This window comes from Hypanus sabinus, chromosome 2 (assembly GCF_030144855.1).
Source record: "Hypanus sabinus isolate sHypSab1 chromosome 2, sHypSab1.hap1, whole genome shotgun sequence".
NCBI lineage: Eukaryota > Metazoa > Chordata > Chondrichthyes > Myliobatiformes > Dasyatidae > Hypanus > Hypanus sabinus.
This window is the reverse complement of record NC_082707.1, coordinates 110,720,565-110,744,233: the sequence shown is the minus strand read 5'-3', so window position 1 is coordinate 110,744,233 and position 23,669 is coordinate 110,720,565. Positions and strand designations below refer to the sequence as shown.

At 41.9% G+C, this 23,669-nt stretch overlaps 1 protein-coding gene across 7 annotated transcripts in view; it reads right to left on the bottom strand.

Moving 5' to 3' along the window:
• Nucleotides 1-8,418: 8,418 nt before the first annotated feature.
• Nucleotides 8,419-23,669, bottom strand: part of mideasb (mitotic deacetylase associated SANT domain protein b) — an 88,276-nt gene continuing 73,025 nt past the window's right edge. For 5 of the 7 annotated variants that reach the window (XM_059952026.1, XM_059951999.1, XM_059952011.1 and 2 more), the window contains exons 7-13: nucleotides 21,760-21,863; nucleotides 21,575-21,650; nucleotides 20,380-20,468; nucleotides 19,679-19,828; nucleotides 16,972-17,145; nucleotides 12,223-12,380; nucleotides 8,419-10,998 (exon numbers count right to left, since the gene is read on the bottom strand). In XM_059952026.1, coding sequence (XP_059808009.1) covers nucleotides 10,833-10,998; nucleotides 12,223-12,380; nucleotides 16,972-17,145; nucleotides 19,679-19,828; nucleotides 20,380-20,468; nucleotides 21,575-21,650; nucleotides 21,760-21,863 — 917 coding nt within the window. In that variant the 3' untranslated portion in view covers nucleotides 8,419-10,832. The remainder of the gene's footprint in view (nucleotides 10,999-12,222; nucleotides 12,381-16,971; nucleotides 17,146-19,678; nucleotides 19,829-20,379; nucleotides 20,469-21,574; nucleotides 21,651-21,759; nucleotides 21,864-23,669) is intronic. The other 2 variants (XM_059952035.1, XM_059952043.1) reach the window with 2 other exon arrangements.

Below are 23,669 nucleotides of genomic sequence, written 5' to 3'. Positions count from 1 at the left end.
GGACTGAGTGCATCCCTTCTCTATCACCTGCCTATCCTCCCTCTCACACTGTCTACAAGTTTTCTCTATTTGTGAGCCAACTGCCCTTTCCTCCATCTCTTCAGTTTGGTTCCCACCCCCAGTAATTCTAGTTTAAACTCTCCGCAACAGCATTAACAAACATCCCTGACAGGATATTGGTCCCCCTCACATTGAGGTGCAATCAATCTTTTCAGTACAGGTCATGCCTGCCTCAAAAGAGGTCCCAATGATCCAGAAATCTGAATCCCTGCTCCCCTCAGCCACTCATTTATCCTCCACCTCATCCTATTCCTATTCTCACTGTCACGTGGCACAGGCAGTAATCCTGAGATTACTACCTTTGTGGTCCTGCTTCTCAACTTCCTTCCTAACTCCCTGTAGTCTCTCTTCAGGACCTCCTCCCTTTTCCTGCCTCTGTCGTTGGTACCAAAATGTACCATAACTTCTGGCTGTTTTCCCTCCCACTTCAGGATATCGTGGGCGCAATCTGAAACATCCTGGAACTTGGCACCTGGGAAGCAAACCACCATCCGAGTTTCTTTCCTGCATCCACTGAATCACCTGTCTGACCCCCTAACTATCGAGTCCCCTATCACTGCTGCCATTCTCTTCCTTTCCCTACCCTTCTGAGCCACAGGACCAGACTCTGTGCCAGAGGCACGGCCACTGTTGCTTCCCCCAGTTAGGCTGTACCCCACCCCCAACAGTACTCAAACAGGAATACTTATTGTTAACGGGGACAGCCATAGGGGTACTCTCTAGTATTTGCCTCTTGCCCTTCCCTCTCCTGACTTTTACCCACTTTGTCTCCCGAGGCCCTGGTGCGACTACTTGACTGTAGCCCCTCTATTACCTCCTCAGTTTCCCTGACCAGACAAAGGTCATCGAGCTGCACCTCCAGTTGCCTAACCCGGTCCCTAAGGAGCTGCAGCTCAAATCACCTGGTGCAGATGTGGCTGGGGGGCTGGGGGTCTCCTGGATTTCCCACATCTGACACCCAGTACAGACACACAGACATACTTCCTGTTTCTATTCCTCACAGGTAACTTACCTCACCTCAACCCATTATCACCAAAGCCCTACCACTCTGCCTCAGATCACTCCGTCGATGACCACTCCGCTAGGCAGCGTCTCCCTTTTATGCCTGAACCCTCCCTGCTATTTAACTCATGACTGATGCTCCAGTTATAGCCGCTGATAGGCCACGTACAATGGACAAACGCTCGTGAAGCTCCCTTTTTAAATAACCACCACTGACCTGCAAGAAATCCCTCTTCTAAATGTAAGGGTGAGCAGGCGGAGGTCGTGGTCCATATAGGTACCAATGGCATATAAGAAGAGGTATGAGGTTCTGCAAGGTGAGTTCAGGTGCTAAGTTAAAGGACAGGTCCTCCGCAGTTTTGCTGGCCAGGCCAGAACTGGGAACATCATTCAGTTTAACACACGGCTAAGGAGTTGGTATAGGAGGGAGAGCTTCAGATTCTTGGATCATTGGGCTCTCTTTCACGAAAGGTAGGACCAGTACAGAAGAGACTGCTTGCATCTGAACTTGAAGGGGACCAATATCCTCACAGGATGGTTTGCTAGTGCTGCATGGGGAGTTTAGCCTGGAGTTGTAAGGGGATGGAAAACAGAACAGATAGTGGAGCAGTCTGGAGACATGTTGAGACCTCTGACAACACCAGGAGTCAGAAGGTTGAGCATGGTGCGACTAATGTTCCGAGTTGTGTATATTTCAATGCACTAGGTATTGTAGGAAAGGCTCAGAGCATGGATCAACATATAGAATTATGATATTGTAGCCATTAGTGAGACTTGGTTGCAGGAGGGGCAGGACTGGCAGCTCAGTATTCTGGGGTTCTTTTGTCTTAAACATGATAGAGCGGGAAGGATTAAAGGGGGAGGGATGGCATTACTAGTTGGAAAATGTAATGGCAGTGCTCAGTCAGGACAAATGGAGAACTCGTCTAGTCAGGATTTATGGGTGAAACTGAGGAATATGAAAGGTATGACCTCATTAATGGGACTATCTTATAGACCACCCACCAATCTGCAGGATTTAGAGGAACAAGTTTGTAGAGGTCACGGACTGATCAACACCTCCACCCGCTAACCCTCCCCACCACCACTACTTCATCATTTCCTGATAGGATCACCTTATATACAGACAATCCTGTATCTAATGCCACTTTATGCACCAATCAATCTGTGTATATAAGCTATCTTAATTTGTAGAGAGATTACAGACTGTTGCAAGAAACACAAGGTTAGTGTAGTAGGTGCTTTTAACTCCCATACTGTAAAAGGACTAGATGGGATAGAGTTTGTCAAAAATGTTCAGTAAAGTTTCCTTGATCAGTACATAGAAGTACTAACAAGAGAGTGTACAACACTTGATCTTCCATTAGAGAATGAGACAGGGCAGGTGACAGAAGTTTGTGTAGGGGAACACTGTATCCAGTGATCACAATGGCATTAGTTTCAAGGTATTATGGAAAAGGATAGGTCTGGTCCTTGGGTTGAGATTCTAAATTGGAGAAGGTCTAATTTAGATGCTATCAGAAAGGATCTGGCAAGTGTGGATTGGGTCAGGCTGCTTTCTGGCAAAGGTATATTTGATAAGTAGGAGGCCTTCAGAAGTGAAATTTTGAGAATACAACGCTGTCAGAATACGAGGCAAGGATAACAGGCTCAGGGAACTGTGGTTTTCAGGAGATTTTGATGCCCTGGTGAAGAAAAAAAGGAAATGCATGGAAATACAGGCAGGTAGGAATAAATGTGTTACTTGAAGCATATAAGAAATCCAAGAGAACACTTAAGAAGAATCAGGAAAGATAATAGAAGGTGTGAGGTTGTTCCAGTGGACGAAGTGAAGAAGAATCCGAAAGGATTCTCCAGATATGTTAAGAACAAAGGATTGTAGGGGATGATGTTGATCCTCTGGTAACCAATGCACGGAGCCAAAAGATTTGAGGGACATCTTAAATGCAATTTTTCTGCCGTAATTATTTGGGAGACGGGCACAATCTATAGAAGTGAGATCAGCCGCAAGGTTTAGGACCCTGTACACATTATGGAAGAGATGTTGTTGTCTTTAGGTAAATTAGGGTGGGAAAAGCCCTGTGGGAGGCAAGTGCATATATTGTAGAGGTATTTAATCATCCTTAGCAAATGGGGAGGTATCGGAGGATTGGAGGACAGCCAATGTTGTTCCACTGTTTAAGAAAGGCTCTAAGAATAAACCAGGAAATTATAGGCCGGTGAGCCTGATAGTAGTGGGGAAATTAATGGAAGGTATTCTAAGGAACCAGAGATATGAGTATTTGAATAGACAGGGACTGATTAGGTATTGTCTTAACCAATCCTACAGAGTTTTTCAAGGAAATTACCAGGAAAGTTGAAGAAGGCAGTGGATGTTGTCTACATGGACTTCAGCAAAGTGGTTGACAAGGTACCAAATGGGAGCTTGGTCAAGGTTAATTCCCTAGGCATTCAAGATGAGGTAGTAAATTGGTTTAGACATTGGCTTTGTGGGAAAGTAAATGGCTGCCTCTCTGACTGGAGGTTTGTGACAAGTGGAGTGCCATAGGGACTATGTCAATGATGTGGATGATAATGTGATTTACTGGATCAGCAAATTTGTAGACAACACCAAGACTGGTGGTATAGTGGACAGCAAGGAAGGCCATCAAAGCTTGCTGCAGAATCTGGACCAGCTGGAATTTAATTCTGTGAGGTGTTGCACTTTGGAAGGACTGACCTGGGTAGGTCTTCCACGGTGAATGGTAGGGCACTGAGGAGTGCAGTAGAAAAAGAGATCTGGGAATATAATTCAATGAAATTGGTGTCATAAATAGTTAGGGTTTTTGGCACATTGGCCTTCATAGATCAAAGTATTGAATAAGGAGATGGGATGTTCTGTTGAAGTTATTTAAGATGTTAATGAGGCCTAGCTTGGAGTATTATGTGTAGGTTTAGCCACAGGAGAGTTGTAAATAAGAATGAGGGTAGAGACTGGAGGACCTGCGTTATAGGGAAACATTGAATAAAGGTTAGAGCGGAGTCTCAGGACATTGGAGATTAAGGGGAGATTTGATAGAGCAGTACAAAACTATGAGGGGTACAGACAGGGCAAATGTAAACAGGCTTTTTCTACTGTGTTTGGGTGAGACTGCAATGAAAGGTCATGGGTTAAGGTGAAATGTGTTTTTAACAATATTTTAATTGTTTTGTTAAATAAAGAGAACATAGTATAAAGGAGAATTGTGCAGTGCATTTATGAAAGAGATGCACCATAGAACTTACATGATCAGCCCCGCCCCCACCCCAGCCCCCCACTCCAAGCCATCAGTGCATTGGCAAAAAGGGTTAAAAAGAACCTTTCTCCCCACAGAGTAGCAGTGGTACAGAGAAGGTGTATTTTTCTAATACATAGGCTGTTGTATGGTAACAAATTTGAGTCCGAAGAGTTTTACTGAAAAATGCTGAATGTCAGGGATTTATGTACTGAGGAAAGGGAGAGAGAGTGGACCTGGGAATTTTGCAAATATTCAAGAAAGGGTCCCCACACCTTTTGGAATTTCATGTCTGAATTGAGGGTTGGATTGTGGATCTTCTCAAGGTGTAGTCTGGACATGATGTCCCTGAGCCACTGAGCGTGGGTGGGCGGGGCATCATCCCTCCACCTGAGCAAGACTGTGTGTCTGGCCAAAAGACAGTGGCAAAAGACAGTGTGCGACGTTTAGTTGGACTTAGGTGCATGTCCCCCTCTCCGGAGGTGCCGAAAAAAGCAATCAAAGGGTTAGGTTCCAGATTGTAATTAAGTATTTGGGATAGAGTTTGGAAAACATCTCTCCAGTATTTTTCCAAGCTAGGGCATGTCCAGTACATGTGAATAAGTGAAACCTTGCCCCTTTTGCATTTGTTGCAGCAGGGATTGGCACCTGGGTAAATGTGAGATAATTGAGTTTTAGACATCTGGATCTTGAGCTGTGACAGGCAGTGGCGGGCACATAAAGAGGTTGAGTTAACTAGTTTGAGGACTTGATCCAATACCTCATCTGACATTGAAAAGTTTGAATCTTGCTCCCAGGCAGTTTTAATTTTGTCAAGAGAGGCTCGCCTCAGAGCTGCCAGCTTGTCACAGATAATAGATATTAGACCTTTGCGCAATGGATTCAAGCAGAGAAACATATCAATGACATTTCTGTCGGGTGTCTCAGGTAAGTTTGGTATCAGAGGGCAGATAAAATGTCCAATTTGCAAATATCTAAAGAAATGAGTGTTGGGTAGGTTAAACTTTGCAGACAGTTGTTCAAATGATGCAAATCAGTTGTATAAAAGATCTTTAAAGCATCTGATACCTTTTCTGTACCAGTCTTGAAATGTTGAATCATGTGTAAAAGGCTGAAAGAGATGATTATGTAGAATAGGACTTGAAAGAGAGAAGGCATGAAGACCACTATCCTTTCTGAACTGAGCCCACACTCTCAGGGTGTGCCCGATTAGCCATTGGTTTAGATGTACGAAAAGGGAGTGCTGAGATGGAAACATTCTTAGTAGAGTTCAGCTCCATTGTCACCCATCTTGGGCAGTAAGATTGATTATAAAAATGAGACCAAAAGATGAGACAACCAATGTTAGCTGTCCAGTAGTGTGGGTGGAAATTGGGCAGAGTCATGTCCCCAACACTTTAAGATTTTTGAAGATGAACTTTATTCAGTTGGGGACGCTTACCCTTCTGTAGGTAGGACGATATGACTGAGTCTAGAGAGTCAAAAGAGACTTTAGGAATGAAAATTGGTATGGATTGAAAAAGGTATAAAAATTTAGGAAGGATGTTCGTTTTGACAATATTGATTCAGCCCATCAGGGACATAGACAGGGGTGACTACTGTGCTAGGCTCTGTTTTGTTTGATTTAACAAATTAATGAAGTTTTCTGCGAAAAGATACTTATATTTCATTGTTACTGTGATGGCAAGGTAAGTAAAGGGTGAAATGTTTGAAGGGAACATGTAGGGAAACTTCTTCCTTCAGAGGGTGGTGAGAATGTGGAATGAGCAGCCAGCGTAAGTAGTGGATGTGATTTTGATTTCAAAGTTTAAGCGAATTTTGGATTTGTAGTCCAACTACAGGTTGATGGCACTAGGCAATTTAATTTGTTCAGCACGGACTAGGTGGCCTGAAGGGGCTGTTTCTGTGCTGTAGTTTTCTACAGCTCTATGCAGTTCAAAAGGAAAAATAAGCAGATATTAAGAAACATGCAGAGAGGAATAAGAAACGCACAAGTAGAAAGAGAGAAGGACAGTTAAGAGTAGGTGGTCCAGGAAAACAAATACACAGATGGATGAATTCAGCTGAATTACAGACTCAAATTCAATGTTTATATTTTGAGATCTTTGGCAAGGCCAACATTTGTTGTCCTTGAGAAATGGTGGCGAAGTGTTTTTTGAACAACCACAGGCCTTCCCATGGTGCTGTGATGATTTATACTGAGTAACTACAAAGGAACACCAAAGCTGCTGTGATGATAATGAGCTGAAACTGGAATGTGGGTAGTCTTGACTTGAAACAAAATACATCACACGATTCTACAACAATACAGTAGATGACTAGATTGGGAGTTATTTATAGACCTCTGGCAAAATGCCATAACTAAACAAGCATTCAACAGAAGTATTTTTAATCGGTAATTTAACTTTCATATTGATTGGGGAAAAACAAGTATATTCACATGAAAAACTAAACAAATTTATGGAACCCTGTTCAGGTGTTTTCTACAACAATATAGACCAGGAGCAAAAGAAAACTTAGTCCTTATGAATTTTAACAATGAATAATGAGTAATTGAGTTAATATCTAATAGCATAAGAACACTCATCTAACAATTTAATGGATGAAACATATCTTCAGCTCAAGTCCTGTATTTCGGACCTTGAACTGGTGTTCAAGCTGGTGTTATTATAGTCCAGAGGTTGAGAATTTGGTAAATTGTACAGCAAATTTGCCTATGCTCACTTCTTGGTTTTCTACAAAATTATGAACCTCAATTTATTCTAGGCTTCTGTTTAATTTTGATCCACTTACCTTAGCTCATCCAGGGATCTTAACCATTAAATGTCCTTCCAACTTGTGGAAAATGTTTGCTGTGTTCTAACTTTCTCCTCTTTAACAGGCATACTTGCTGTTTGAACCACAGTCTTTGATTCCATTTGTCCAGGGCCAGATTCCCTCTTAACACTTCTATTTAGCTCCATTTCAGTTGAATATTTAATGTTTGAATTTCCTTATTTGCTATAAGAGCTCGAAACCTAATTGAAGTGTCCACTGCTCCTCCACTGAAACATACACCATTTCATGTTTATTCCAGTGATCCAGATCCAACCAACACTTTCAGACTAGAAAGCTTAATCAAGGCAGTTCTCCTTGCTGCTGGGGGTTGAACACCCTCTTTATATTTATTATTGGTTCATGTGAGCATACTTTGTTTAAGCCCTTCTCTCCCACAGCCCTTGGCTGTAAATATACCAGCTATTTATCTCAACTCCGTGTGATAGCAAGTTTCTTGTGTATAAAAACCAATGTTTTTCTTTAATGGGTTTAAAAGGTTGTTCATTCTGATCAATTCCAATTCTGACAATATCTCACTACATCTACATTAAAAACCATTTCATAAATTTAAGAACTTTATCAGTGCAACCTTTTCTTTTTCAGGTCATCAAGAACAAATTAGCACATCTGTCTTGAATCAATAGCTTAGTAATTATAGAAAGGTTCAAATGCCGAAGTTAAACTTGCCCTTCCGACAGCGTTTCACTGATGACACTCAGCAAGCACACAGGTTCAATAATCATTCTAGAAATTTAACACATGAAGAAACTTATCAACACTCCACTAGCAAAGATGCTATATTTTGTACAAAATAGCAAAACACCCTCTCAGGTAAAACTTATAATGACCTGATCCATATTTATCCCAGAATAAATGTGACTAGTTCTAAAAGAGATCTTCATCATCCCAGCGCTGTTTGTGAGAGCCTTAACATCATACCGATAACCTAGTGTTTATCTATCTGAATCACTAATCCAGTTAACATCATACTGATAACCTAGTGTTTATCTATCTGAATCACTAATCCAGTTAACATCATACCGATAACCTAGTGTTTATCTATCTGCTCTTCACAGTGGGCTGAATCACTAATCCAGTTAACATCATACTGATAACCTAGTGTTTATCTATCTGCTCTTCACAGTGGGCTGAATCACTAATCCAGTTAACAACAGTTAATAATAAACGAGAAATTTTGCAGAGACTCTCCACAGCAATACGTACAAAATGCTGGAGGAACTCAGCAAGTCAGGCAACATCTATGGAAATGAATAAACAGTCAACATTTCGGGCCAAGATCCTTCTTCAGGACATTTAATAATGGTGTGTTTACATTTTGTTTGTAAAACATAACATTGCCATAGATACAAAAAGGTGCATTTCAAGGGGCTGATGCTTTTAAGCAGGTAATAAAAGAACTGAACCCACTAGTTATTGGCTTAAGTTTAAAAAGGGGAAGGAGCAAAACAAAGGTTGCTGAAAAGATATTTACAAACCCATTCACAGAATATAATGTTCAGGCCAGCCTTGCTAAAATCAATGACTTTACAAATCTTATAAAGTTTTTATACAGAAACCAAATAGCTGAGTAAGAATAAATAATACCTATTTTTAATATATTTACAAGGCTCATGTTAAAATAGACTGCTGAATTCAGTTTTGACAGCATAGCTTAAGCTGGTTTGTAGATTTACTCTTGTGCTGTATATACAATGGCATAATGAGCAAAAAGCTGCAATATCACATTTAAGATATATATTAAAAAGTTCAGGGTTGCCTAGTTCAATACCCCAGAATCTAAAAAAATAATCCTATTTTCCCCATACATTAAGTATGTTTTTCCTCAGCAGGTTAGGCAGCATTTGTGAAAAGAGAAGCAGAGTTAATGTTTCTGTTCTTTTAAAAAATATATCCATTTTAAAAGGTAACTGTTTCTCTCCTCAGAGATGCTGCATGACCCACTGAATACTTTCAGCATTATATTTTTGTTTTAGATGCTTTTGCGTCAATGTGTCAACACATAAAGTATAGCTTCCAAACTCTCTGACAATAGGTACAATTTAATATTAACAAAGTGACCCAATTGACAAGCAACTGAAATCACTTTGCTCCTGCAACTTCGGAGAAAAATCACAAGGCTTCTAAAATGTTATGTTTTTTTTGGACGTAGGTGTAGTTACCTTTTCCCAAAAAGGTAAAAATATACTATGATGATCCCTCCAAGAACAAATATACTCAACTAGAGATGGCAATCCTGCCACGGTAAAGTGCTGCAAAGACTGGCCAGGTTTCCACTGGGCGATTGTTAGGGCCCACAAGCTAACCCCATTCATTGCGTTGTGGAAGGAAAATGCAACAGATTTGTTTCACTCTGTTAATAACCTGATTTTTTTCTCTGCCTTTCAAATAAATATCACTTGAGCTGATTTTAAAACAAGTACTGATTTCGTAGAACACGAAGCCACGTCCAAGTACAGATCTGCAGCTATAGGTTTAGTGAGGCAGACAACATACCAAGCACTTTTTTCTTTTGAAAAGGATTGTGCCAGGAATGGGTAATCTGAAAGTATTATTCTTGTATCAATTGCAACATGCACAGGCTTGATGGGCATGCAGCTTCTCTCTTTCTCTGTAAACAACTGCACTGACTCCATTTAGTAATATTAGAGGAAGGGTTGCAGAAACAAGTATGACAAGGAAAACTTGGGATTGGAAAGTTTAGAAGGGAAAACTAGATCTACAATATTTGCTTTGCCAACTATAAGACATGTTACAGTAGGGAAAATAGTGAAACGAGTGTTTCAGTGAGGAGGCAAGGAAATAGACAGTATCACAGCTTCCTAAGTTAGCAAAGCATTTGTTAATGTGCAAGGTGTCTCACCCGGTACACCAGTAATCCTTATGTAGGGGACAGTGCTGATTTGTGCTGTGTCCAGGTACAATGGAAGCTAAATGATCTGATTCAAGTGTTGGAGACAAAGTATAATAACAATAAAGGACAGTCCCAATGTGCACCAAGCAAGAGTGAAATTGATCATTATTTTACAGGGTAACAAGTCAATTTTCACAACTTAGATCTAGGATTCCAAATGTAATTTAAACGAAAATTCAATCCTAATTTTGTCTAGCTGCAGAAATGAACCATTATAAATGAGCCCAAAGTTTGTGCTGTAACTTTAACATGCAGTGCAAGCATGCAACTGCATCTGTTTGGTGTAATGTAAAACCAGACTATTGAGATGTTTTTCTACTGAACATTTTAAAACCCATTCTTTGAGATAAGTAAGATTTAGCAACCTAGCCTTAACTGGTGTGCAACACTTTCACAGCATCCAAGCAACTTTGAATCTTTGCAAGAAATTTGTGTGACTGCAAAATGAAGGGAAACTAAGTGGCAGGTGTTGTTCTGTTAGTCAGGCAGAACAAGAATTGTGTGATATTTTACAATGTGCAACAAAAAGGCCTCTCAGTCGTTGTGGCTTCAGTTAAACACCTGAGCAATTGGCCTTCGGCATCAAAAAGCAGCCTCCATACTCCACTATACATGAGGTTGAGTTCAGGGCAAGAAAAAACAAACGAGCTGGAACTATCCAGAGTTGTACCCATTGCGACATCCAGATGAAATAACAAGTCATGTCTCAAGTTCCACAGCTGCTCGTAAATCGGAGGGAACCAGTTTACTTCATCACCATTTCATTACTATCCATCCTGGCAATAAAGGGAATAATCACTGCACTCCTCATCATCCTTGGCCTGCTCGTCCACTGCTGGGGCTTGTAGTTTTAACTCCACCTCCCTCTGCTTCTTTTCCTGGACACTGTGACTCTTCATGTGGGCACTGCGACTCTTCACTTTGTAGAACACCCTTAAACAGAAAGATTGTGCCAGACATCAGCTCAGACTGTGCACAGTTAAACACCAAGTAACAAAAAGGAAACAGCACAACTGTGATCAGTGGGTTCGGTTCGGGATTCCTGCGGGTGCAGGGTATGTCCCGTGCTGCCCTGAGACTGCAAGGTAGTGACATTCAAGCAGGGGCCATGGACAATTTCATCTTGCACTACCATAGTCAATGGTCCAGGGAAGACATTGGCCCTTCCAACAATTGTGATGTGGTTCACTATTACCCTTCAGGGGAATAAAGCTGCTGTCCTTACTCAGCCTGGTCTATGAATAACACCAGATCCACTAGTATGGTGAACCTTTGGATATCCTCTGCAGTGGCCCAGCAAACAAGGGCGTAGGTAAAAAAATGCCAACCCTGTAAAAGTATTAAATAAAAGAAACTTGTCTGAATGGAGAGAGGAGACAGCCAGATTGCACAACAAGAAGTCTTGGGGGAAACGGTAGAATTGGAAGAATTTACTGATTCAATAACTGGTACAGAAGTACCTCCACAGCCACATCGAGACTACTGGTACACCATCTGATGCCAGCAGCAGACAGTGCGATGTGGCTAGGGAGGAATGAAGAAATATCAAATGGATGAGTTCCATCTTGTAACAAAAAATATTGGAAAGACTTCCTTAGGTGATATCAGGAGTTCAATAAAAGCAGTTCTGCCCCGCAGAGAGGGCCAGTCTTGCTCCTTCAATCTGAACATTCATAGACACCATAGGTAGCTAAATACTTTGTAAGACAACATCCAATCAGGGCAAATGCTAAGGTCCCACCGACTCTAATCCTATTCACCTATACGAGGAACAATGCAGTGATCCTGATCTCTGTGATGCGTGAGGAAGGAACAACACAGAGGAAACCCATGCAATTACAGGGAGAACATGCAAACTCCACTTAAACAGGACCAGAAGTCAGAATTGAACCTGGGTCGCTTGAGCTGTGAGGGACAGGCTCAGCCAGATTTCCTTGTTACCGTGGTAAATCTTTGAGAAGGAAGTTTTTAAACCAGAAGCTTTTACATTAAACTGGGAGGGGCATCTTAAACAAAGTTACAGAATTATTAAAAATTAACACCCCATTGCCATAGTTGGGTATCAAGTACCAGCACTCATTAGGAGAATGAATTCAAAACAGAATTTCTCCCATTCACCTACTGAGGCGTGAATGCCTGGACTAGAAACCACCTTACTTTCCACACTTCTTGCAAGGGAAGATATTTTCCTGAGTCTGCTTTCCAAGCTTGGTTGAATCACCCAGCTGCGCACGCTCATTCCTGCGCAAAGCAGCAGGCTGCCGTTGTCTGTAGGCAGGGTTGTGACTCTTCCGCAAGTGAACATTTTGGGCCTGCTTTGAGAGAAGAGGAAAGAGCAAGATTAGGGGGGATAAAATCAGAGAGGTGCAACTCTCCCAGAAATACAAAAACTTGCAGCTTGCAAAATACAGTCACAATTTCTGGTGGATGCTTCCAACTATTTAGCCAAGTGTGGCAACCATTCCCAAGTACAGCATGGGATAATGATCAAATAAGCATTATGATGATGCTGGTTGAGAGATTCGCTTGCCAAACATTCAGGAAGAATCCATTTGCTCCACCAAAACAGGGCAGAGGTTTAAACAGAAGGATGAGAGTTTTAAAGGGAATTTGAGGGGAAAGTTTCTTTTGAATCTTGAATGCACTGCCAGACAAGGTGACAGAATCAGATACAATCTCTGTTTAAGAGCATTTGGGCACATACTTCAATAGGGAATGGTTCCAATGCAAGTAAGGGGATTGCTGTAGAGGCACGGTCAAGGTGGGCCAAAGGTCCCACTTCTGTGGTTCCCTTTCTCAGATAGTGCTCATACCTTTTATTTACAAATGAGGAGGGTAACTGGGCTTTGACAATACTCTATTTAGAAGATGGCGCCTCTGAGAGTACAGCACTCATTCAATACTGTTGCCTGCACTTAGTTCTCAAGTTTGGTCTATATTCATAGAACATAGAAAACCTACAGCACAAAACAGACCCTTCGGCCCACAAAGCTGTGCCGAACATGTCCTTATCTTAGAACTACCTAGGCTTACCCATAACCCTCTATTTTTCTGAGCTCCATGACCTATCCAGGAGTCTCTTAAAAGACTCTATCGTATCCACCTCCACCACTGCCACCGGCAGCCCATTCCACACACTCACCACTCCCTGCGTAAAAAACGTATCCCTGACATCTCCTCTGTACCTACTTCCAAGCCCCTTAAAACTATGCCCTCTCATGCCAGCCATTTCAGCCCTGGGGAAAAGCCTCTAGGAAAGGCTGTTGTGTCCAATCAACAGGAATGCTGTGCTTCCACCTTCAATCTTCAGACTCGGAAGCAATGCACCCAAGACTTTGTGGTAGACAGTTTCAGGCTGTAAAACAAACCTGGATTAGACAGATTGGATAAACACATGATTGAGGTGGGTGTTTGATATGAGTGTTCATTAAATTCAACCACGTTACCCAATAAACTTTTATGTTTCTAACTCTAATGTACAAGTTTATGTAATTTGCCTGTCATGTTTGTAATATACTTGCTGTTGCTGCAAAAAGCTAATTCTCATGGCACGTACACCTTGGGTAAGTATGGCCATGACAATAATAAAAAATAAAATCTCCCACAAAGCCAAAGTCTAATCCAATTTACTACCTCATCTTGCCGAGCGACCAGCCTCCCATCAGGGACTTTGTCCAGTGCCTTGCTGAGTTTAGCCACTTGGTAAACTCTAATCGGGTCTCTTTTACAGTGTTTGCCACTGAAGGAGAATTTAGAGAAAAGGCTGTTGTGTCCAGTCAACGGGAATGCAATGCTTCCACCTTCAGTGTGTGAAAACAAGTAACCTAGGGGCTCCTGTCTTTATCAGCCGCCTAGGTTTAGTGTTAGCACTTGTAAAATGCAAACAGCAACTGCACGGTTCCTGTCCCAAACAATATGCCTCAGCCTTTCCAGGAATAGTGAACCATTCAGCTCATGATCAATGTAAAACTTCCATAGATGTGTGGTGGAGACTGGCTGCCTCACACTGCTATGGAAACACCAAAGCCCTTGAATGGAAAATCCTAGACAAAGTAGTGGATATGGCCTAGTCCGTCACGGGTAAAGCTCTACCTACAATCGAACACATCTACAAAGGAGCGCTGTCACAGGAAAGCGGCATCCATCATCAAGGAGCCCACAACACAAGCCGTGCCTTCCTTTTGCTGTTGCCATCAGTAAGGTACAGGAGCCTCAGGACCCACATCCCTAGCTATTACCCTTCAACCATCAGAGTGGATTAACTTCACTTGCCCAAACACTAAACTGTTCTCTCTAACTATGGACTCACTTTCAAAGACTCTTCATCTCGTGTTCTCGATATTTATTGCTTATTTATGATTATTATTTCTTTTGTATTTGCACAGTTTGTCTTTCGCACATTGGTTGTTTGTTCTGTAAGGTGCAGCCTTTCATTAATTATATTGTGTTTATTGGATTTACTGTGTATGCCCACAAAAATGAATTTCAGGGTTTTATATGGTGACATATGTGTGTGTTGTAAATATAACAATATCCTGGTTTAGATGGCACGATTCACTACCACTTCTGGAATTTTGTAACACATTTTTGAATATGATTGCCCATGCTTTAATATAATTGTTTCTGGTACCTTATCTGTAGGCCTACCCCCACTTCCTACAAATCAAAGCTGTAGCCACTTGCAGAGACCCCAGCTACATCTGCCATTTCATTGTCTATTTGGAGCAGTCCACATTTCAAACCAATCGGTATCATTCCCAAGCTCTTCCTTCGTTACACTGGGGCAAATTTCTACCCTCCTTGGACCACTTCCTCTTCTCTCTCCTTTCTGGATAGATCTCCAGCTATTACTAATCCACCGATTCCCACAGCTACCTAACTGACACCTCCTCCCAGCCTGTCTCATTTAAAAACACCATCCTTGTCTCAGATTTTATATCTGTTCTTGAGAGGAGTCCTTCAACCCCAAGACATAGGAGATGTCCTTTTTCCAGGGAATGGGACATTCTCTCTGGCACCACTCCATCCCCAGATATTGACGGAGTACTCATCTCCAACGTTCAAAGTAAATCAAACGTATTAAAAAATATAAAGTTAAAAGTAAACCTGATCTCTTTCATTCCTAGCACTTCTACTCTCCCCCATACCAGGGGTAAGTTCCCTCACTCATTTTAACACTTCTACTCTCCCCCACACCAGGGGTAAGTTCCCTCGCTCATTTTAACACTTTTACTCTCCCCCACACCAGGGGTAAGTTCCCTCACTCATTTTAACACTTTTACTCTCCCCCACACCAGGGGTAAGTTCCCTCACTCATTTTAACACTTTTACTCTCCCCCACACCAGGGGTAAGTTCTCTCACTCATTTGAACACTTCTACTCTCCCCCACACCAGGGGTAAGTTCTCTCACTCATTTGAACACTTTTACTCTCCCCCCACACTGGGGGTAAGTTCCCTCACTCATTTGAACACTTTTACTCTCCCCCCAAACCGAGGGTAAGCTCCCTTGCTCATTTTACATCACCAGGTGACAAATCTAGAACACTTCCCTGCAGTTACAACGAGATCCCACCACCAGCCACATCCTGCCTTCTGCAAGGATCACTCCTGCCATGACTTCCTGCTCCACTCTTCCCTCCCACTCCCCAAACATTTTCCTTACAGCCAGAGAAGAGTAACACCTTTACTGTAGTAAAACTACACCATCCAGGGCCTTTCCAGGTGAGGCATGCACCTCCTCCAACCATGTTAATTGCATTCAGTGCTCTCAATGAGACCAAACTCCTGTGCTTCGTCCACCATGGCCCATCTGGATCTACCTGTTGCCAGCTCCTTTAATTCCCTTCCACACTGGCCCATTTATCCTCAGCCTCCTCCACCACCAGCATGAGGCCAAACACAAACTAGCAGAACTGTACCTCATATACTGCCTGGCTAATCTACAACCAATACCATTAACATCAAATTCTCCAACTGTAGTAACCTGCTCCTTGTCCTTTCCTTCTCATAAAACAGTTCCTCCCAAATCTGCCTCAGTCCCCATCACCCTGTACTTCCACTCCCTCTCCAACCACACACATACCCATCATTCACCTGTTCCTCCCACTTGACTCCTCCTGCCATTGCTTTCCCTTAGTTCACTTTCCTTTCTTATCAGATTCCATCATCCACAGAATGTTTATAGAACTGCTCTGCTTTTTTGAAGACGTAACAAGAAAGGAAGGCGAGGGTAGGGCAGTGGATAGTGTCTCTTTATCTTTGCAAGTTGTAGTAAAGACAACAAATAGCTTTTTAACACCTCTACTGTAAGTAGCAATTGGTCTTGCAAGTAAGGAATTCAAATATGTACAATTTACAATGATCAATGCCAATTCCATATAAAAAAATAGCAGTTTCCTGTTTCAACTTCAGAACGGTGTGGGTGACGCTGGGTGATGGTGTTCTATGCACATGGAAAATAAAAGAGAATGCTTGTGTTGTAAGAGTGCCTGTGTTCTGGGCCAGTTACTGTATCATCGGCAACAACAGTTACTTCAACACAAGGTTTTTGACTAAGTCCCCAGAATATCATAGACAATCCTTATTGGTATATCTGTCTGTAACTTCAAGCATCACAGCAACCATGCTGAGTTACAAAGAACAATAGTTTTAAGTCAGGCAGTTGAGCCATGAATAAATGAGAAAAGATAGTCAGATTCTCTCTCCACAGGTGCTGCACAACCCTCTGAGCATTTCTAGTATTTTGTTTTTGGTTTACTAAATGGCCTTTTATCAAATTATCTGCAGTACACTGAAAAGAGGTCAACCACAAGTAATTAACATAAGCCTCTGATCCTGCACTCTACAACTTATTGCACCAGATTAACTCAGGCTGCTAGATCCCACTCATTCCCCACAAACTTCACCTGATTCAATATCACTTTCTTGTGATCAGGTCTGTATTCTTCTTTATCTTCCTCTATTTCCTCTTCTTCCTCATCCTCTTCCTCCTCTTCCAACTCATCCTCTTTCTCCTCCTCCGATAATTCATTCTTAAAATCTTCTGCAAGAGGAATTCGGGCTTTACGTCGGAGCGAAACCTGCCAAAACAAGCAATCTGCAATCTGAGTAAGAGATTCAGGTTGTAGATTCACAGAAGGATCTCGGCTTGACCCCGTGTTCAGCTTAACCTCAAGACCACTTCAACAGAATATCACATTATCCAAGCCAACCACTCTTTTCTGTTCACCCATGCCCTAGTCTGAACTAGTCTAATGTATTCTCCTCTGTACAGAAACTAGTTTATTTTTCATTGACTGCCTTAATTCAAAACTATGCTGTCGCAGTTAAGTCCTGCTCACCCATCACTCAATGCTCATCTCAAACCTTAGTCATTGAACACCTTGGTTTTAAAATTCACACCCTTATTAAAATTCCTTCCAGAGTCTTTTCTTGCTTATTCTCTGCAAACTCTTTCATCCTACAGTATGCCAAGATCTCTGGTTCAAGCCATTGAACATCTTTGTAAACTATGTAATTCCCTTAATAAACCACAAAAAACCCGTTCCCTTCTCTCCTCTTCCACTGGGCAAAAGATTCAAAAAAGCCTCAAAATACATACGACTAGGATCAAGGACAACCACTATTCTGCCATTATAAAACTATTGAATTGTCCCCTTGAATGATAAGATTAACTCTTGGCTTAATGACCTACCTCATGACCTAGCACCTTCTCTGTAACTATAACACAATCTGAATTCTGGTTTTGCTTTCCCCATGTACTACAGGTCCACAATCCCTTATCCGAAATTCTGAAATCCCAAAAGCTCCAAAAACCGAACTTTTTCTCGTGGAGTGTGGAGCGTGTCGTAACAATGCTTGTTTGTTGCGCCAACAGCTGACGTCACTCAGGGGTGACGTGGCAGCACTAGCAGAGGCCGCCAGACATCAGTTGTGGCTCAGCGCTGGTACTGGCTGCATTTGCTGTTTGCTTGTATTTTGTGTTCACTGTTGACTTTGTGCTTAATTTCATTGTGAAAATGTGACACTTGAAGGAGTGTCTTGATGACACTTGAAGAAGACACTTGGTGACACTTGAAGAACTCTTTAAAAATGCCGTCCGTCGTAGTGCTGCTTCATAACTTGAGAATCCTGTTCCTGGCCCATCAGGTACCTGTAGAGTATTTAGCTTTGTTTGCCAGACGTTATGCAACTTAACTAGAGGTACCTGTACGTATTTAGCTTAGTTTGAACCTGTATATGTCCTAGAGTATTTACGCTCTACATTTATTCCAGTAAGTCACTTACCAAGTGTTTGATTTGGTTCGTATATTTTTATGTTTTATTGAATGATTTTGTTGGAAATAAAATGTACTAGTGTATTTACTGTCTATAATTACCCCACTATTTCATTTACCAGTATATTATTCTATAAATAAACTGTAATAGTATTTGTAAAAGAGTGCGGATCGGGAAAATCCAGAAGTTCTCTCTCCAGCACTTGTTGTTTGAGCATGTACAGACATTTTTTCTTGTCATGATTCCCTAAACAATACAGTATAACAACTATTTACATAACAGTTACATTGTATTAGGTATTATAAGTAATCTAGAGATGATTTAAAGTATACGGGAAGATGTGCGCAGGTTCGAAGCTCCCCTGGGTCCTAAAGTCCATTACAATTGAGACAGGTTAATTATCAACATAATTATCAATTTTCTAAAATCAGAAAAATTCTGAATTCCAAAATGCAACTGGCCCCAAGGATTTCGGGTAAGAGATTATGGACTTGTTCTTCAATGTACCTATGTGATAAAATGGTAAGCAAAACAAAGTTTTCCCTTTGTGCATCCAAGAATGAAACAATTTACCAAACTAAAGAACATGACTCTCTAGTTTAATTCTTGCTCAATCACATTCCCAAATACAGATTAATAATTTGTATTAATTTAATTCCTCTGTGCAAAATTGAAATACCACGCTATAACTGCAAAAGGTTATTGATTGGTAGATTATTAAGGTGATCTTTACATTAAGCTTAACAAAAGCACCTTACATTGATCAGTATGTCCCAAAGGAGCAAATAAAATTTAAGCTGGGTCTCAGATGGCCTGAGAGAGGCTTTCAGGAGCAGTAGGAAGTAGAGGGGCTAAGAGATTTGGCTCAGTTCCAACTTTAACACATTTGGCCCAGACTTCAACACATTTATTTCAGTACTCCAGTGCAAGGAGCTTTCTGCTTTTGCCTTCAATACACAATTCGATATTACACTACAAGAATGCAATTAGGAACTGGGAAGAAATGCTGGTGGTGCCAACCATACCTAGATGGTACACCCACTGTCAACATCTAAATCTGTGTAGATTACACCAAGGTACAGGTGTCCTCCGCTTTACGAAAGTTCGCTTTTACAAAAGACCTACAGGCAACAGATGAAGTTCACCGTTTGGGCAGCATCTGCAAGACGAAGGAATTACTGACACTTTGGGTCAAAACCTTGCATTAGGATTCTTCCTTTTCCCTTCCCCCACCGCAAACAGATCTTCGCTTCTCACTGAGTTCTTCCAACAGATTGTCTGTAGTATTTTGTGTCTGAACTTTTACAGGTCCTTTCATAACCTACTAGGCATTACCTTTCTATCGATTGTGCTCGACTCATCCACGGTTTTACTGTCAGTGGTGGACATGTCACCAAATATCAGCGTTCCATTCTTGCCAATTTTCACCTGCTTTTTGTATGTATAGTAAAACTCCACACACTGGGCTACAGTCTTTGTTTTCACCTGTAGAAATCAATGGGGGGGGGGGAAACAGTTCAATTAATTTGTTAGTACCCACTGTGTCCTTCTGAACCCCTTAAGTGTTAGTACCGCTCTCTTGCTATTCCCATAGGACTGTGAATTTCTTTTTTTTAAATTATACATGAAGTCAAGTCGTGTCACTTTTTATTGTCATTTCGACCATAATTGCTGGCACAGTACACAGTAAAAACCAGACAATGTTCTTCAGGACCACGGACCATCCAACATCGTTGAAGGTTTCTGATGAATCTATTTGCTTTAACCCTTCGAGTAATGCATTCCAGATTACCACTACGAAGTATTTTTATTTGTATCACTGACTCAAGAGAGCAGAATCTGGAATAAAGCTAAACATCCTAGTAAAACACTCCGTTAATCTTTGCTACTCAAGGAAAACAGCCCCGGATTTCTCCAAGATATCCATTAACTGAACTCTAGTTTGAGTGAGTTTTCCCGTAATCTTCACCATTCCCCATTCGAGCAGTGTCGCCACAAAGCCTCTCCACTTTAGCAGCACAGAGTTTGGGCCTTACCAGTTTCTGAACAAGGAAGAAATCCTTCTTGTGTGCTGTCAGCCCTTTGTTAAACATCGCCTTCTCTCGAGAAGTCCATTTATCTGAACCTGTGGAACGTTAAAGGTGAGCATATTGGTGAATGTTTTATAAAGGCAGTATCCACTCAATACAGGACATAAATTCACCCATAAACCTTTGAAGAATTTTTCAACATAGTAATAACAACATTAATAATGTTTCATAATGTTTGATGATGACTGGATACATTACACGTTTCATTGGTTTATTTATCGGCAAAGTTAGGATGGAATAACAGGACTGAATCCAGTATGTGTGGAATGATCAATATGGGTTACTACAGAAAGTGGATGTTTCTCAGTTATGGACAACTAAACTGTTCTGTAAACCAAGAACTGGCTGCACATGACAGCATCAGTGATTCTCACACCTGAGTTACTGTTGCCGCTGGGCTCAGACAGCCTTGCACTCTTTGTATTAACGGTCCTGATTCTGTGCTACGGAAATAGGACTGCTATATTGGGGGGAGGGGTTGGAAGCCAACATTTAAACTTTGTTCATTTACCAATGCCCTCCCTCCATTCCTGGTGGAACGAGTAAGGGTTGTGTACATGTTTTGAGGTGAGACACTGCAACAGAACAGAATGGAGAGGCAAGAGGCTAGGAAATGGAGAAGGGGAGTGGCAAGAAGGGGGACGTGGAGGCAGGAAGACGATGGACAGAAGCAGACAGAGCTAGATGAGGGGGTGGAAGGGAGACAAGCAGGAACACTACAGCTATTGGTGCAGAAATCTGATAAGTAAGGGAGCACCAGTGGTTTTTGCATTCCTATTTACCTGTGTAGTGATGCTGGTTCAGGATGAGAACTGGTGAGAACACTGGGAACAATGACATCTACTCATCTTACAGAGGTTTCACATGCTTTTGGACAGACCTCCTTGTACCACGTCGCAGTGGAGTGGAAGCCATGACCTCTGACTTGAGGAATGTAATTATCACCCATGAACCATGGATGATTGCTGTCGAACCGGTGCAGTCTGTTGTTAAGATGTCGAAGACTCACTGTGACAGACAGTAGCATCACTGCCCACTTCAGGGATAATCTCATAGTCTCACATGGTTTCTTTTGCAACTGCTATGAGAATGGGTGTGAAGGCAAACGAGAGTCAGAATCGGGTGTGAAAACTCCACTTACCTGCATAGTGGTAGTTGATCAGTGCCCTGCTCCTGCCTCGTGGACTTTTCCTGAGAAGCAGCATGTTCAGGGCTGCCTAACAGATAAAAAGACAACATAGAGATCAAACAGAAATACAAACAAAGATAAACATATACATCTTCACAGATGAGAGTCAACAAACAAAGAGACGGGGGTTACTTTACCAATATGTTGCCCTTGGCCTCATGCAGGCAGTGCAGAGTGAGCTCCTGGTTTGTACCTCCACCTGGCAAAATACTGGAGCAGGCCACAGTCATCAGGTCTTCCACTACAAGACAAACCAAACAAGTGGGTCAAAGGTTAGCAGGAGGAATAACACAATCTCCAAGTGTCTCAAGTTGCTTCATCCCCTACCCTGACACTCCAATCGGCCCCCATTTCCTTACCGTGCCTTCCCCTCTCTTAAAGAGGACGCCAACCATCAGCTTCTGACTGCCCAGCAGCAGAGGGACTCAGAGTCCACGCTGATGGTCAAACAGCTATGTCTCAATCCTGCATATTCTCAATTACTGCCCTTAGATTCTACCACACACCTTTGGAAACATTTACAGTGGCCTACTAACTTACTAACCTGAACATCTTTGGAATGTGGTAGGAAACTAGAGCATGACAGTCACAGGGAGAAGCTGTGAACTCCACCTGTTAAGACTGAACACAGGTCAGTGACGCTGTTAGGCTGTGGCTCTACCAGCTGTGCCATTGTGCTGGAAAGAGGCCACGTGGTCAATGGCAACAATGTCACTGTATCAACAAAGGCCAGCCCATTCTTCCCCCCATTCTACACTTTCCAGCAGCGGAGACCGGACAGCAGTTAGAAACGGCTGATAGTCGTCACACATTGCTCCACCCAGACATCTGTTGTAGGTCTGTCTGCATTACTGCTCTCTATGCTGAGAGCATCAAACTCTGCCCTGACGCAGGACCAAATGACATCAGTATCTCCATAAGGTAAAATGCTTTAAAAAATGTCTAAATCAAGCAAGTCTGACTGTGAAAAAATGCTGTGGTATATGGGTACGTCACTAAAGTCTTTGCCCTAGTAGATGCATGTTAATGACGGAATGAGGTAGAGATATTTAGGGACAGAATTCCAGAGCTTCGGGCCAAAATGGTTGAAGACACGGTCACCAGTGGAGCAGCAAATCAACCTGGAGATGGTCAGGTGGCTGCGAATGAATCAGGGACAGCAGAGGAAGGTAGTGCTGGAGTTTACTAAAATCCAGAGGAGGCATGGGAATAAAGTGATGCCAGTGGAACGATGAGATACTTAAATAACAGGGTTCTACCAGATCAGAGGTCACTTGAGTTTGGCAAGTATAGGACTAATTTGTTGCTAGAGTGACATTTATGATCAAATATCTGCAGCATCTAACATTAATCTTAATCACTGCCTTCACTGTGTAGCATGAATTTGTCCCAACATCACTATCAGTATAGCTAATATATTGATTGCTGGCTACCACTGTTCAGAATACACAAACACCATCATTTTCAATTTATCCAGAGAATCAAAGAATGCTGGGGTCAGTGCACCTACGTGATACTTAGATAAAAGATTAATCACTAATTTGCCGGATTCCTGTTAATGTAGAACCATAGAACATTACAGCACAGAAACAGGCCTTTTGGCTCTTTTTGGCTGTGCCAAACCATTTTTCTGCCTAGTCCTACTTACCTGCACCTGGACCATATCCCTCCATTCACCTCTCATTCATGTATCTTTCCAAGTTTTTCTTGAATGTTAAAAGGAAGCCCGCATTTTCCACTTCATCTGGCAGCTCATTCCACACTCCCACCATTCTCTGTGTGAAGAAGCCTCCCCTTACTAATGTTCCCTTCAAACTTTTCCCCCTTCACCCTTAACCCATGTTCTGTTTTTTTTCTCCCCTGGCCTCAGCGGAAAAAGCCTGCTTGCATTCACTCTATCTATACCCATCATAATTTTATACAGCTCTATCAATTCTCCCCTCATTCTTCTACACTCCAGGGAATAAAGTCCTAACCTATTCAATCTTTCTCTGTAACTCAGTTTCTCAAGTCCCAGCAACATCCTTGTAAACCTTCTCTGCACTCT